Source organism: Saccopteryx leptura, chromosome 6 (genome assembly GCF_036850995.1).
Source record: "Saccopteryx leptura isolate mSacLep1 chromosome 6, mSacLep1_pri_phased_curated, whole genome shotgun sequence".
Classification (NCBI taxonomy): domain Eukaryota; kingdom Metazoa; phylum Chordata; class Mammalia; order Chiroptera; family Emballonuridae; genus Saccopteryx; species Saccopteryx leptura.
In genome coordinates this window covers 141,057,891-141,072,229 of record NC_089508.1, presented here as the reverse complement: position 1 = coordinate 141,072,229, position 14,339 = coordinate 141,057,891, and the positions used below count along the sequence as shown (strand labels likewise).

Here is a 14,339-nt window from a genome sequence, read left to right as displayed (position 1 = left end):
TAGAATAATAGTAATGCACATCGCATAGAATGCAGAACCTTGCTTAATGTTTAGCTAACTGTGGAACTAGCAAAAGTAGCCTTCCTGGAGATAATTTTATTAAAATATTTTAACTTAAGAAAATATTACTGCTGCAGCTTATTGTACTGCCCAAACGACTGATCATGCTACTATGTAGTTGCTATTGCTAACATTTTGAGTGCTAATGCTAAACATGTTTCATGTGTTGTGTTAATCTTTAGAGTACTTTCAGGTAGGTATTATTTTTTACCACCACCATTTTACAGAGGAGGAAGCAGGCTCAAAGAGGTTAAGAAACTTGCCCAAGGATACAAATATAGTAAAGGGTGGAGCCAGTTCTGGAATGCAAGTTAGTCCAATAAAAGGAAGAAGTTCTGAAATATTTCTTGGCAGACAGTATAATAGGACTTTTTTTTATCATTGGATAAAAAAATATTAGTATCAAAAACCCATATAGAATGAGTATATTGTCCACTGGGGGGTAGCATGCATATAGTTTGGGAGTCCCAGAATAGCTAGGTTCTTGAAACTTCACTCTTGTGGCTCCTGTAATTTCTCTAGGATTAATTTGGGGAAAAGGGTAGGACAGAGCATTTTATTTGGTTTTTCTTAGTAAGATCTACAAACTTGCCTGACCTGTGGTGGCGCAATGGATAAAGCATCGACCTGGAAATGCTGAGGTCGCCGGTTCGAAACCTTGGGCTTGCCTGGTCAAGGCACATATGGGAGTTAATGCTTCCAGCTCCTCCCCACCTTCTCTCTCTCCTCTCTCTCTCCCTCTCTGTCTCTCTCTCTCCCTTTCTCTCTCCTCTCTAAAATGAATAAATAAAATTAAAAAAAAAAAGATCTACAAACTTTGTAGGGATTTTCTTAATAATTTAAAAAGTGATAATGAGCATCATAAAAGCAAGCCTATCCATAATAATAAAATGTTTCCACATAATTTAGTTAGCAAACTGTAAATTAACAAACATAGGTTTTGGAGTTGGAATCCTGACTTTTGTACTTATCACTCAGATTGGCCTTACTGTATTTCTATGAGAGTGTCATATCTCTCAGCTTCATTAAGTTTTTGCTGTATATGAATAGCTTTTGTGGGATGATTTGAAAGGATATATCAATTTGACTTGTTGAGGGAGCTGTATTATTCACTGTTGAATTGCTTCATGGGGTTGTTTTTTGGCTAATCAATTGTATTAGCAGTCTTGGCCCTGGCCGGTTGGCTCAGTGGCAGAGCGTCGGCCTGGCGTGTAGAAGTCCTGGGTTCGATTCCCGGCCAGGGCACACAGGAGAAGCGCCCATTTGCTTCTCCACGCCTCCCCCTCTCCTTCCTCTCTGTCTCTCTCTTCCCCTCCCGCAGCCAAGGCTCCATTGGAGCAAAGATGGCCTGGGCGCTGGGGATGGCTCCTTGGCCTCTGCCCCAGGCGCTAGAGTAGCTCTGGTCGCGGCAGAGCGACGCCCCGGAGGGGCAGAGCATCACCCCCTGGTAGGCAGAGCGTCGCCCCCTGGTGGGCGTTCCGGGTGGAACCCGGTCGGGCGCATGCGGGAGTCTGACTGTCTCTCCCGGTTTCTAGCTTCAGAAAAATACAAAAAAAAAAAAAAAAATTGTATTAGCAGTCTTGAAACTTTGGTTCAGGTGTCCAAAGAACTTTTTTCAACTTTGGATGTGAAAAATTATTTTAATTTACATTAAAATGGAAAAAATAATACAATGAGCATTCATATATCCTTCACCTCGATTCAACAGTTATTAATATTTGGGCACATTTGCTATAACACTTTATATAAACATTTTACTGAACTGTTTGAATATTATATTGTGGAAGTGACACTTTTTAAGTGCTTCACGTGTATCTATAAGAACTAGAACTTAATTCTGTATGACTACAGTATCATAATAAAGCATAAGAAATTTAACATTACAGTATCTAACAGTCCCTAGAAAAGTTGCTCTACAATAATTTCTTTCATAGCCTATTCTTTTTCAGGGTGTGGGACATAAAAATTCACTCAGCTATGTATTTCATTTAGCTGTCATGTCTCTCCATTCTTGATTCATTTTTGGGGGAGAATTTTTATGACACTGACATTTTTGAAGATCCAAGCTAGTTATTTTGTAATACATTCTAAAGTCTGACTTTTTTTTTTTTTTTTTTTTGCAATAATACTAGCTAGGTAGCTTCCGGCTATATCAGAACAAGAGTAATATATTATCATTTTTCTTCCAGATTGGCAATACTAAATTAATCTCTTGGTTTAGTAGTACACGTAAAAGAAATCTGGTGAAACTGTGTCAAAATGAATTTTTAATTGACATCTAAACTTTTTAAATCAAGGGTTTAAATAGTTGCAAAAGAGGTAATTTTCAGTGTATTATAAAGGTTGACACTTAAATGGAGCCATTACATCCCTTTTAATATCTTCAGTGGAATTAAAATGTCTTAGCACTTTTTTATTCACTAACATTCACTTACAAAATGTATGAAGAAATTCTAACAATTTGACATTGGTCTTTTTTCATTTTGAACTTACAGTGTTTTTGCAGGTTTTTAATGCAACATATATTTTTGTTTGAAACTATTATATTGATTACTATACATCTTTTAAGTAAATATGTATATAATATATATATGTAAAATGGAAGTTTGATTTTTTAAATCTGCCTGCAAAGCTTTCTTTTTGATTAATTTGTCATTGCAAATAATAATACAAATTTCAGTTAAAAAAAGAAAATATTAAATTTTTGGTGGAAATGCAACCTAATGAAGTCAATGGGGCTGAATTTTTTCCCCATATAATTTACATATCTATTGATTAATAAGTACTTACTTTAGAATGGGACATAGTTCCACATTCATTTCATTTTAATAAGTACCCTTATAAACAAGCAGTTGAGAATAGATGGAGTTTTGTTATAGTTATTTCACTGAATTTTTTTAACTTTCTCCATATATATGTCCCCAAAATCATATAGGAATCTGTCATCAAAAATTATTTTAAAGCCCTGGCCGGTTGGCTCAGCGGTAGAGCGTCAGCCTAGCGTGCGGAGGACCCGGGTTCGATTCCTGGCCAGGGCACACAGGAGAAGCGCGCATTTGCTTCTCCACCCCTCCGCCGCGCTTTCCTCTCTGTCTCTCTCTTCCCCTCCTGCAGCCAAGGCTCCATTGGAGCAAAGATGGCCCGGGCGCTGGGGATGGCTCTGTGGCCTCTGCCTCAGGCGCTAGAGTGGCTCTGGTCGCAACATGGCGACGCCCAGGATGGGCAGAGCATCGCCCCCTGGTGGGCAGAGTGTCGCCCCTGGTGGGCGTGCCGGGTGGATCCCGGTCGGGCGCATGTGGGAGTCTGTCTGACTGTCTCTCCCTGTTTCCAGCTTCAGAAAAATGAAAAAAAAAAGAAAAAAAAATTATTTTAACATAGTTGTCATACTTTACATGCAAGTCTGTTCCTTAACTTTTTTCTTACATTAAATCATAAATATTTTTCCATGTAAGTAGTCTTCATAGGTATTATTTTAATTTTTTTTTTTTTTTTTTTTGCATTTTTTTCTGAAGCTGGAAACAGGGAGAGACAGTCAGACAGACTGACCGGGATCCACCCGGCACGACCACCAGGGGCGATGCTCTGCCCACCAGGGGGCGATCCAGAGCCACTCTAGCGCCTGAGGCAGAGGCCACAGAGCCATCCCCAGCGCCCGGGCCATCTTTGCTCCAATGGAGCCTTGGCTGCGGGAGGGGAAGAGAGAGACAGAGAGGAAAGCGCGGCGGAGGGGTGGAGAAGGAAATGGGCGCTTCTCTTGTGTGCCCTGGCCGGGAATCCATAGGTATTATTTTAAATGTTTGCATTATAATCTATTGAATGATGAGGCACAGTTTACTAATTTATTGGATATAAGTATGACAACTATGTTAAAACAAGTAAATTCTGTCACTTAAAAAAAAAAACACAAACCAAGTAATAGTGACTGTGTATATTCTAGTAGATGACGTTATAAAAAATTTTCTATTGTTTTATATAGCTTATTAACAATTATAATGGAAAAATAAACATTTAAAAAATAACTGATAAAAAAAATTATTTTAAGGCCGACCAGGTGGTGGCACAGTGGATAGAGTGTCAGACTGGGACAAGAAGGACCCAGGTTTGAAACCCCAAGGTCGCCAGCTTGAGCTCGGGCTCATCTGCTTTGAGCAAGGCTCACCACCTTGAGCCCAAGGTCGCTGGCTTGAGCAAGCGGTCACTCAGTCTGCTATAGCCTCTAGTCAAGTCACATATGAGAAAGCAATCAATGAACAACTAGGGTGCTGCAATGAAGAATTGATGCTTCTTGTCTCTCTCCCTTGTCTATCTGTCCCTGTCTGTCTCTCTCTTTGTCTCTGTCACAAAAAAAATAATAATTTTAATGAACTTTCAGATGTAAACTTAAGATTATGTTTTTCTTTATTGTTTTGACAGTAAGGATTTGCCTGCCAAAAGATGTTATTTACTCATTAATCATTTAATTTTTCAAATTTTGGGAAAATAAACCAAAGAAGCTTTATGAATACATATTAGATGACTTCTTATACTTGTTATTTTTTCTTTTATCAGTACTTTTTTAACTGGCATACCTAGAAAAGGGTAGAAAGCCAATTTATTTCCTTTACAGTTTTAAAATATATGTTTTTGTCAAAACCTTGGAACTACAGATGTGTCCTATTCAGTTTATGAAAAATGTCTGCCAAAAAACCTAATGGCAAACTGTTCATATTGTCAAATGTATCTCCTGAATTTGCTGTTTTTTATCACAACATACTGGGCTACATTTTTCTTTCATTATAAATAAATGTTCATACACATGTAAAAATTCTGTAATTATGGGATACATCACTAAAGCAGTCAAGTCAAAATTATAGTGATCTCAATCTAATATTTAAATAAAAAGTTATGTTAACACTGTTACCTCTCATTTTGTAATATGTAATAGTTAAAATTATAAATTATTTATGAGCTAAGGACTATGAAGAAAGGCCTAGTATTCCTTTAGTAAATACATGTATGTACTAAACTCTTTTGATCAATTTTTTTAGGAATAATCAAATAAGAGTGGGGTATTAAAAAAAACACAGAAACAACCCCATTAATTGTATTAGATGTCGTGGCAAATTTTTCTGATGTATTTAATGAAAACAGAAAAAGTATATATTGCTAAAAGTCAATTCGATGGCAACTAACATATGATTTTATTTTTTCTTAATAGCAAGTGTAAAGCATTAAACAATTTATAAGATAAAATATAATCAGCTGTATTAAATATTTTATAAGATTTAATAAAAATAGCTTTAATCTACCTTATTGCATGATAATAAATGATGTCAGACATGAATATGATGCCTAACTATGTCTGAGCACTTACGTATGTTAACGTATATTACCTCTACTTCATAAGGTATTCTTATCTTGTTTTTAAAGACAGGAAAGCTGAGGTACAAAGGTCATTACATACCTAATGAGACCCAGTAAGTAAAAGTTTGAGCCAGTATTTGAACCTTTCAGAAAAGTACGTAGAAATTTGTTCATCCTAGAAAACATTTCTGGTATATCTGTGAGTTGGCATCACTAACCTCTATTGTTTTAGCTATTTTTTGGGTAATGTTTATCTTTCCTAGAGATGAGTGTTGAAACAATCTATAAAGAGTCCCTTACCTGTAAATTGTGGGAAGGAACAAAAATCCCTTTCTAGTGGATTTCTTTGCCTTACTCTCATGGGACTCTTTATCAAGAACTATATATTCTCTGAACATTAGGGTGGAAGAAGTGAAATCACTCTAATTATTGTAGTACAGCAGTACATCTGAATTCAGAATATCTCAACAGAGGTCAAGGCTGCACATCTTATAATTCACACATGTGTGTGCTCACACAGGCAGAGCAAGAGAGAGAGATGGAGAAAAAAGAGAGGGACGGCTTTGGCGGGATTATGGTGCCTTATAGCTTCCCAATATCAATATTTCAAATTGTCCCTTTGTTTGTTACTCCAGGAGGTTTTTACACGCTGAGGCAATGCACCATAGTAAGATGGCTGAGAGGTATGCCTTTGTTTTGTTTTTGGACCTCAGGTGCATAAACTTCGTTTAATCATGATCCTTGTGTTACTCATCATTGGTCCATGCATGGCTCTCTTTTTTTCCCATTAGTTACTTAATTTAATTGGTTATTTTAAATGATTTTGATAAGCAGATATGAGCCTACCAAATAAAAGCTAGAATCTTGAAAATAGCCTACTTTAATCATGTCATACTTCCCCACCCTGTCCCACGATTTATATCCCCTTGCCTTTCCCACCTGAGGTAACCATCACCCGTTTCTGTTTTTTTATATATTTTTGTTGTCATCTTTATATAGTCATAGCAATTTATATTTTTAAATTTTAGTTGTTTTAAGTTTACAAAAGGGTATCATGCTATTTGTAATCTTTTGGGAATGACCTTTTTAACTTAATATTATATTACATTGCTAAGAATCAACCATATTGTTGCATATGCCTTTATTTTATAACATAAGAGTAATTATAAAAGAGGAGGTATGAAAGAATTTACTGAATATGCAGCCCATTCTTAAAGATCAGTTTTAGGAAAGAGGATGTATGGATATGGAAATTCTTTTGAAACAATTCCAGGGATATCCCCTTAGAAAGTCTTAACACGTCCTTAGAGGAAAACATACATAGGTTGAAGACTGCAGACATATATATCACCAGGTTGAGGCTGCTTAAGGAAATTTGTAGTTATTCTGGGCAAGTTTATTAACCTCTCTGAACCTTAATTTTCTCATCTTTAAATAGATATAATAGTAACTTCCCATTGGATTATTAGGGTAAGAAAACATTTATAAGTTAAATATTTATGTCTTTCTTTAAGCAAAAGTTATTCTGCAGTGTTGTCAGGTTTATGAAATTATATTCAAGTACATTTATTTCAGAATTGAGGGTAAGTTTTATAGTTGCTAGTTATTCAGAACTCTTGGCTGATGAGCAATGAGCCTGGATTACCTTTTTTTTTTTTTTTTTTGTATTTTTATGAAGCTGGAAACGGGGAGAGACAGTCAGACTCCCGCATGCGCCCGACCGGGATCCACCCAGCACGCCCACCAGGGGGCAACGCTCTGCCCACCAGGGGGCAATGCTCTGCCCCTCCGGGGCGTCGCTCTGTTCCAACCAGAGCCACTCTAGCGCCTGGGGCAGAGGCCAAGGAGCCATCCCCAGTGCCCGGGCCATCTTTGCTCCAATGGAGCCTTGGCTGTGGGAGGGGAAGAGAGAGACAGAGAGGAAGGAGAGGGGGAGGGGTGGAGAAGCAGATGGGCGCTTCTCCTGTGTGCCCTGGCCGGGAATCGAACCCGGGACTTCTGCACGCCAGGCCGACGCTCTACCACTGAGCCAACCGGCCAGGGCCTGGATTACCTATTTTTGAAATACCTCTAGCATCAGGTTAATTCTAGAGCATTTGCTTACAGAAGTAAATATGAGGGTATTAAAAAGGTAAAAGATTGTAATAGAAAATTTTTCACAAATATTATGTCTTAGCCTTTAGTACTTATTACTCTTTTGTCTAATTTCTGCAAGTGGCATATTTTTTGTCTTATGCTGTATTCAATGTATGATGTACAATAAGAATTGGCTTTAAAAGATTGCATCAGGGATAATTGAAACCTACTTTTATGACTAGTCTTCATTTATAGTTTTAATAAATGAGTGTTTATTGATTATTCAGAAAAATAGTCTGTTTATAAAAGGGGAAGTCCTGAAGGAGGTAAGGCATCAACGCCAATTTTTATTGAAACAATTTATAAAGCATGTAAGTGTGAAGTCTTCAAGAACAATTTGCAAAGGTGGGAGATGGAAAGTGGCAGCTCTGTTAAGAAATATTAGTATTTTTTTGTTAAGTAATGCCACTGGTCAGCAATTTTATTCTTTTTTTTCCCCCAGCCTTCCTTTGTGGCAAGACTGTCATGAGTTATGGAGTAAAAAGCGGAGAAGACAGAAGCAGATGGGCATGACTGATGATGTTTCCACAATTAAAGCCCCTAGAAAGGACTTATCTCTGGGCTTGGATGACAGCAGAGCCAACACACCCCAGGGTATGCTGTCGACTTCACAACTGAAATCTCAGGGCAACTCGAATATAGCACCTGGTCAGTAATGCTTCCATGAGTCGGTTTTATTCCAGTTGTCTTGTGACTACTGTTGATTGTAATGCTCTAGCATTTGAAGTTAAAAGTTGAACGTTAAGGTTTGTTTGCTGAACTTGACATTTCCTTGTTATTTGCCTGTGCCAGTACAGCTATGTTACTGCTACTAGCACCACAATGTTAAGCAATCTCAAGGTAAGAATAACTTATAAAGAAGACCTCAAAATGTATAAGACTAGTTATTAGTCAGATTTCTCTACTTCCTTTTTCTTCCTAATGCAGGAGTCAGCACATGTTTTATTAACACTGCTCTCAGTGAGTCTCAGCATTTAGTGTCAGTGAATGCTTAAGAAGTAAGGAGAGGCCCTGGCCGGTTGGCTCAGTGGTAGAGCGTCGGCCTAGCGTGCGGAGGACCCGGGTTCGATTCCCGGCCAGGGCACATAGGAGAAGCGCCCATTTGCTTCTCCACCCCTCCGCCGCGCTTTCCTCTCTGTCTCTCTCTTCCCCTCCCGCAGCCAAGGCTCCATTGGAGCAAAGATGGCCCGGGCGCTGGGGATGGCTCTGTGGCCTCTGCCCCAGGCGCTAGAGTGGCTCTGGTCGCAACATGGCGACGCCCAGGATGGGCAGAGCATCGCCCCCTGGTGGGCAGAGCGTCGCCCCATGGTGGGCGTGCCGGGTGGATCCCGGTCGGGCGCATGCGGGAGTCTGTCTGACTGTCTCTCCCTGTTTCCAGCTTCAGAAAAACGTAAAAAAAAAAAAAAAAAAAAAAAAAGTAAGGAGAACAATATAGGAAGACAGCTAAAAATTATAATAGCAGCTCTTATACTATTCATAATATCCTTAGATTACTTTTGATATCTTTCCCGTATATTAAAGACTCTAAAAGATTGGAATTTGATTTTGTGCCAAAAATGACTTGAAGTATGATAAAGAAGGGTATTTTGGGGAATCTTAAATTTCTTCTTCTGACTCAATCTGTTGTAAGAAGAAGCACCTTCATGAGAAATCAATCTCTTCAATGTTAACTTTTTTAAAAATGGAATCTACTCCTTCATTTGTCATAAAGAAACCAGAAAGCATTCAGATTTAGTTTAATTTCTTTTATGAAGACGGAGACGGATGTGAAATAAATACAGGCAGACTTTGTTTTATTGTGCTGCGCTTCATTTCACTTCACAGATATTGCAGTTTTCACAAATTGAAAATGTGTGGCCTCCCTGCATTGAGCATTTGCTCACTTCATGTCTCTTAATCACATTTTGGTAATTCTCACAACATTTCAAACTTTCTCATTATTATAATATTTATTATGATCAGTAATCTTCGATGTTCCTATTGCAGTTGTTTGGGGAACCACACTGTGCTTATATAAGACAGCATACTTAACAGTTAAAGGTAGTGTGTGTTTTATGACTGCTCCATTGACTGTTCCCCCATGTCTCTTCCTTTCTTTGGACCTCTCTGTTCGCTGAGACACAACAATATTGGAATTAGGCCAATTAATAACCTCATAATGGCCTCTGAGTGTTCCAAGTGAAAGCTAAATGAAAAGGTAGAAGTGATTAAGCTTATTAAGTAAGGAAGGCATACCGTAAGACGTGATAGGCCAAAAGCTAGGCCTCTTATGCCAGTTAGTCAAGTTGTGAATTCAAAGGAAAAGTTCTTTTTTTTTTGTATTTTTCTGAAGTTAGAAACGGAGGCAGTCAGACTCCTGCATGCACCCGACGGGGATCCACCCGGCATGCCCACCAGGGGGCAATGCTCCACCCATCTGGGCCATTGCTCTGTTGCAACCAGAGCCATTCTAGCACCTGAGGTGAAGGCCATGGAGCCATCCTCAGCGCCCGGGCCAACTTTGCTCCAATGGAGCCTTGGCTGGGGAGGGAGAGGTGTGGAGAAGCAGATGGGCACTATTCTTGTGTGCCCTGACCAGAAATCGAACCCGGGACTGCCACATGCCGGAGTGATGCTCTACTGCTGAGCCAACTGGCCAGGGCCAAAAGGAAAAGTTCTTGAAGGAAATTAAAAGTGCTGCTCCAGTGAGCACGTGAATGACAAGAAAGTGAAACAGCCTATTGCTGATGTGGAGAAAGTTTTAATGGTCTGGGTAAACGATCAAACCAACTATAAAACTTCCTTAAGCCACAGCCTAATCCAGGACAAGCTCTAACTCTTCAATTCTGTGAAGGCTGAGGTGAGGAGGCTGAAAAAGAAAAGTTGGAAACTAGCAGAGCTTGGTTCATGAGGTTTAAGGAAAGAAACTATAACATAAAAGTGCAAGGTGAAGCAGCACCTGTTGGTGTGGAGGCTGCAGCACGTTATCCTGAAGATCTAGGTGAGAGAATTAATGAAGGTGGCTCCAGTAAACAACAAATTTTCAATGTAGATGAAGCAGCCATATACTGGAAGAAGAGGCTGTCTAGGACTTTGATAGCTAGAGGGAAAATCTAGTGTCAAAGGATGGGCTGTTTCTTGTAAGGGGCTAATGGAGTTGGTGACTTGAAGTTGAAGCCAGTGCTCACTTACCATTCTGAAAATCGTAGAGTCCTTAAGAATTAGCTACAGCTACTTTGTTTATGCTTTATAAATGGGACAACAAAGCCTAGATGACAGCACAGCTGTTTAAAACATGATTCACTGAATATTTTAAGTTCACTATTGAGACCTACTGCTGAGGAAGGAAGGTTCCTTTCAGAATATTACTACTCATTGACAGTGCATCTGGTCACCCAAGATCTCTGATGGAGATGGACAACAAGATTTTGATTGTTTTCATGCCTGCTAACATAACATCCATTCTACAGCTTATGGATCAAGGAGTATTTTTTTACTATTTAAGAAATACATTTTGTAAGGCTATCGCTGCCATAGATAGTGTGATTCCACTGTGCGATCTGAGCAAAGTCAATTGAAAACTCTCTGGAAAGAATTCACCATTCTAGATTCCATTAAGAACATTTGTGATTCATGGGAAGATGGCAAAAGATCAACATTAATAGATGTTTGGAAGAAGATAATTCCAACCCCGATGGATGACTTGAGGATTAAAGACTTCAGAGGAGGAAGGAAGATAGGAAAATAGCAAGAGATCTAGAATCAGAAGTGGAGCCTGAAGAGGTAACTAAATTGCTGCAATCTCACATTACAACTTTAACAGATGAGAGTTATTTCTCATGGAAAAGAAAGTGCTTTCATGAAATGGAATCTACTCATGGTGAAGATGCTGTTAATACTGTTGAAATGACAACAAAAGCTTTAGAATATGACATAGTTAATATAGCAGCATCAGGGTTTGAGAGGTCTGACTCCAATTTTGAAAAAAATTCTACTATGATAAAGTGCTATCAAATAGCATCACGTGTTTCAGAGAAGTCATTTATGAAGGAAGAGTGAGCTGATGCACAGACTTCGTGGTGATCTTACTGGAAGCAGTTGCCACAGCCACCCCAGCCTTCAGCAACCACCCCGGTCAGTGTGCAGCCACCAGCAGGGAGGTGAGACATCCCCCACACCAGCACAAAGACTGCTGGCTGGCTGAAGGCTCATGATGGTTGGCATTTTTTAGCAATAAAGTATATTTTATTCAAATATATATATTATTTTTAGGAATAATGCTATTGCATACTTAATAGACTACAGTATACTGTGAGCATAACTTTTATATGCACTGGAAAACAAAAAATTTTGTGTTGGCTTGCTTTATTGTGATACTCACTTTATTTTGTGGAAACAACCCTACAGTATTTTTGAGTTATGCCTGTATATGTATGTGTGAATAGAGGTGGTAGTTTATTAAACATGAAAAAGGAGGCTGTATATGTTAAGAGATAAGTAAATATTGATTGATTAGTTATTTGATTATTACAGATCTGTGCATCAAATTGAGTTTTTATGAATGAATGTAAACAGATTACCTGAGAAAGCTTGAAGAAGACTACCATTAAGCTTTCCTGTGTAATCTACAAGCTCATACTTGACCTTGGTCAGACTAAAGTGTTGATAGATGTTAACTTTAAGAACCAGCAGATGTTTTTTATTCTAGAGATGTATTCTTCAGAATTTCTTGAAATAGTGAATTCCTCTTCTTCAATGAAAATATTTGATATACATAGCTTTGGAAAACACATCTGTTGTATGTACTATGAAGGCTTTCTATATCAAGTTCAATATTATTTCTTTTCATGTTGAAAATGTTTAATACATATATGGAGAAAGACAAAAGAGAAGCAAGAGGAAATTTTTTTAATTTGTATTTAAGTTACATGTTTTATATACCACCTGCGACTGAAACAGCATCTGAGATGGCAGTAATATGAAGTTTGGAAGGGCCTGACCAGTGGTGGCACAGTGGATAGAAGAGCATCGACCTGGGACACTGAAGTCCCAGGTTCGAAACCCTGAGGTCACTGGCCTGAGTACAGGCTCACCATCTTAAGCACGGGGTCGCTGGCTTGAGCGTCGGATTATTGACATGATCCCATGGTTGCTGGTTTGAGCCCAAAAAGTTGCTGGCTTGAAGCACAGGTTGCTGGCTTTGACCAAGGGGTCACTGGCTCAGCTTGAGCTCCCTAATCAAGGCACATACAAGAAGTAATCCATGAACAACTAAGGTGTCGCAGTGAAGAATTTTGATGTTCTTCATCTTTCTTCCTTCATGTCTATCTTCCCCTCTCTCTCTCTCTCTCTCTCTCTCTCTCTCTCTCTCTCATACACACACATTCACACAAAAAAGAATAGTGTGGATGGTGGTCAAGTGTTCCAGCATTCACATTCCTTGACAAGACTGTCAGTTCTTTATTCGACTCCTGTTCATGTAGCTATTGTCCTTGTTCCACTAGCATACCTAGTGGAATAGAGGTTAGTTCATTCAGTTTTAGTCAGTAAAAATGAATTGCCCTTTCTGGGCTCGTTTTGTTATTTCTTATTTATATATTTAGCAACCCTGTTAACGGTGGAATTTTGTTATATTTTTGTTTTTTTTTAACTCCCTATTAAGTGAGATTTCTGTTACTTTTTGAAATAAGAATGTATTCTCTTTGCTTTTTTTCTTCATTAATAAGTCTTGAAATAAGATGTAATGCCATTTCTGTAGAGGAGAAACCAAAACCATAGTTAAAGAGTATGTCTCAGAGCTTGTGTAGAGCTTGCCTCTCTTAATAGAGAAAAATGAGGAAAACTGGCCATTGAGGTGTAGTAATCAAACTTTGTTCTTTAATGCTGCAGGTCATAAGAGTAGCTTGTAAAAATTTGTTTTCAATTCATCTAAAAATATATTAAATAATAAACTGTCTTGAAATCTATAGAGAATATAAAAAGACAGCATTAATCATCAGTTTTTTATCTTTTTTGGAGTTTCTCTTTTATTATGTGGTTATGGAATTTGCTTATCAGTGTCTCTTATCACTTAACATATGTTGTATTATATTCATTGAGCTGGGTTGTTAAAAAAGAGTGGGCAAAAGTAGGGTTACAGTTGTGAGTATGCAAAACAGTTCATTCTTGTATTTATTTGTTAATCATTGTATTATTTATTACTATTAACCTACCTTTTTTCACCCCTGTATGTGACTCAGATAAGCTTGCACTAGAACTTGTATAAAACCATACAAGTCTAAACTGAAAATTGGAAAAAGAAAAACAACTGAATCTGTTTTGCTGGTGATGAGTTAATATCTTTACCCAAAGTGACTTAAAATTTTAAAAAGTAATTTGAATAAAGTATATTTATTTAAAAAGTCTACAACATGCTACTACAAACATAAGGTTAGATTTTTAGATAATCGACGTTAATTTAGATGTAGTTAGGAGCTCCTCACCATGAGTAGTTAGGAGCACAGACTATGGAATCAGAATACTGGGTTCAAAACTGCCACTTACAGAGTTTGTGACCGTAGGCAAGTTAAGTCTCTCTGGATGTCACTTTCTTCTTCATTAAAAAATGGGGCTAATAATAGAGCATGACTATATATATAATTATATATATATAAAGGTTGTATAAAAACGGTTAGAAAGTACCTGACAGCGTAGCTGTTGTCATTCTCATCACCCAGTTCTCATTCACAGGTGATAGTTCCTGGTTATATTATATATAGCATGGGGTTCTGGTGCTAGTCTTGATTTTCCTTTTGAAATGTTTACCACTAAAGATAACTTAC

At 38.1% G+C, this 14,339-nt stretch overlaps 2 protein-coding genes across 4 annotated transcripts in view; one reads left to right on the top strand and one right to left on the bottom strand.

Moving 5' to 3' along the window:
• MPLKIP (M-phase specific PLK1 interacting protein) overlaps nucleotides 1–14,339 on the bottom strand; it is a 138,266-nt gene that overhangs the window by 65,172 nt on the left and 58,755 nt on the right. The gene's annotated exons all lie outside the window — the stretch shown is intronic.
• Nucleotides 1–14,339, top strand: part of CDK13 (cyclin dependent kinase 13) — a 128,515-nt gene that overhangs the window by 109,181 nt on the left and 4,995 nt on the right. Inside the window, exon 12 of the mRNA XM_066343315.1 lies at nucleotides 7,982–8,187. Coding sequence (XP_066199412.1) covers nucleotides 7,982–8,187 — 206 coding nt within the window. The remainder of the gene's footprint in view (nucleotides 1–7,981; nucleotides 8,188–14,339) is intronic.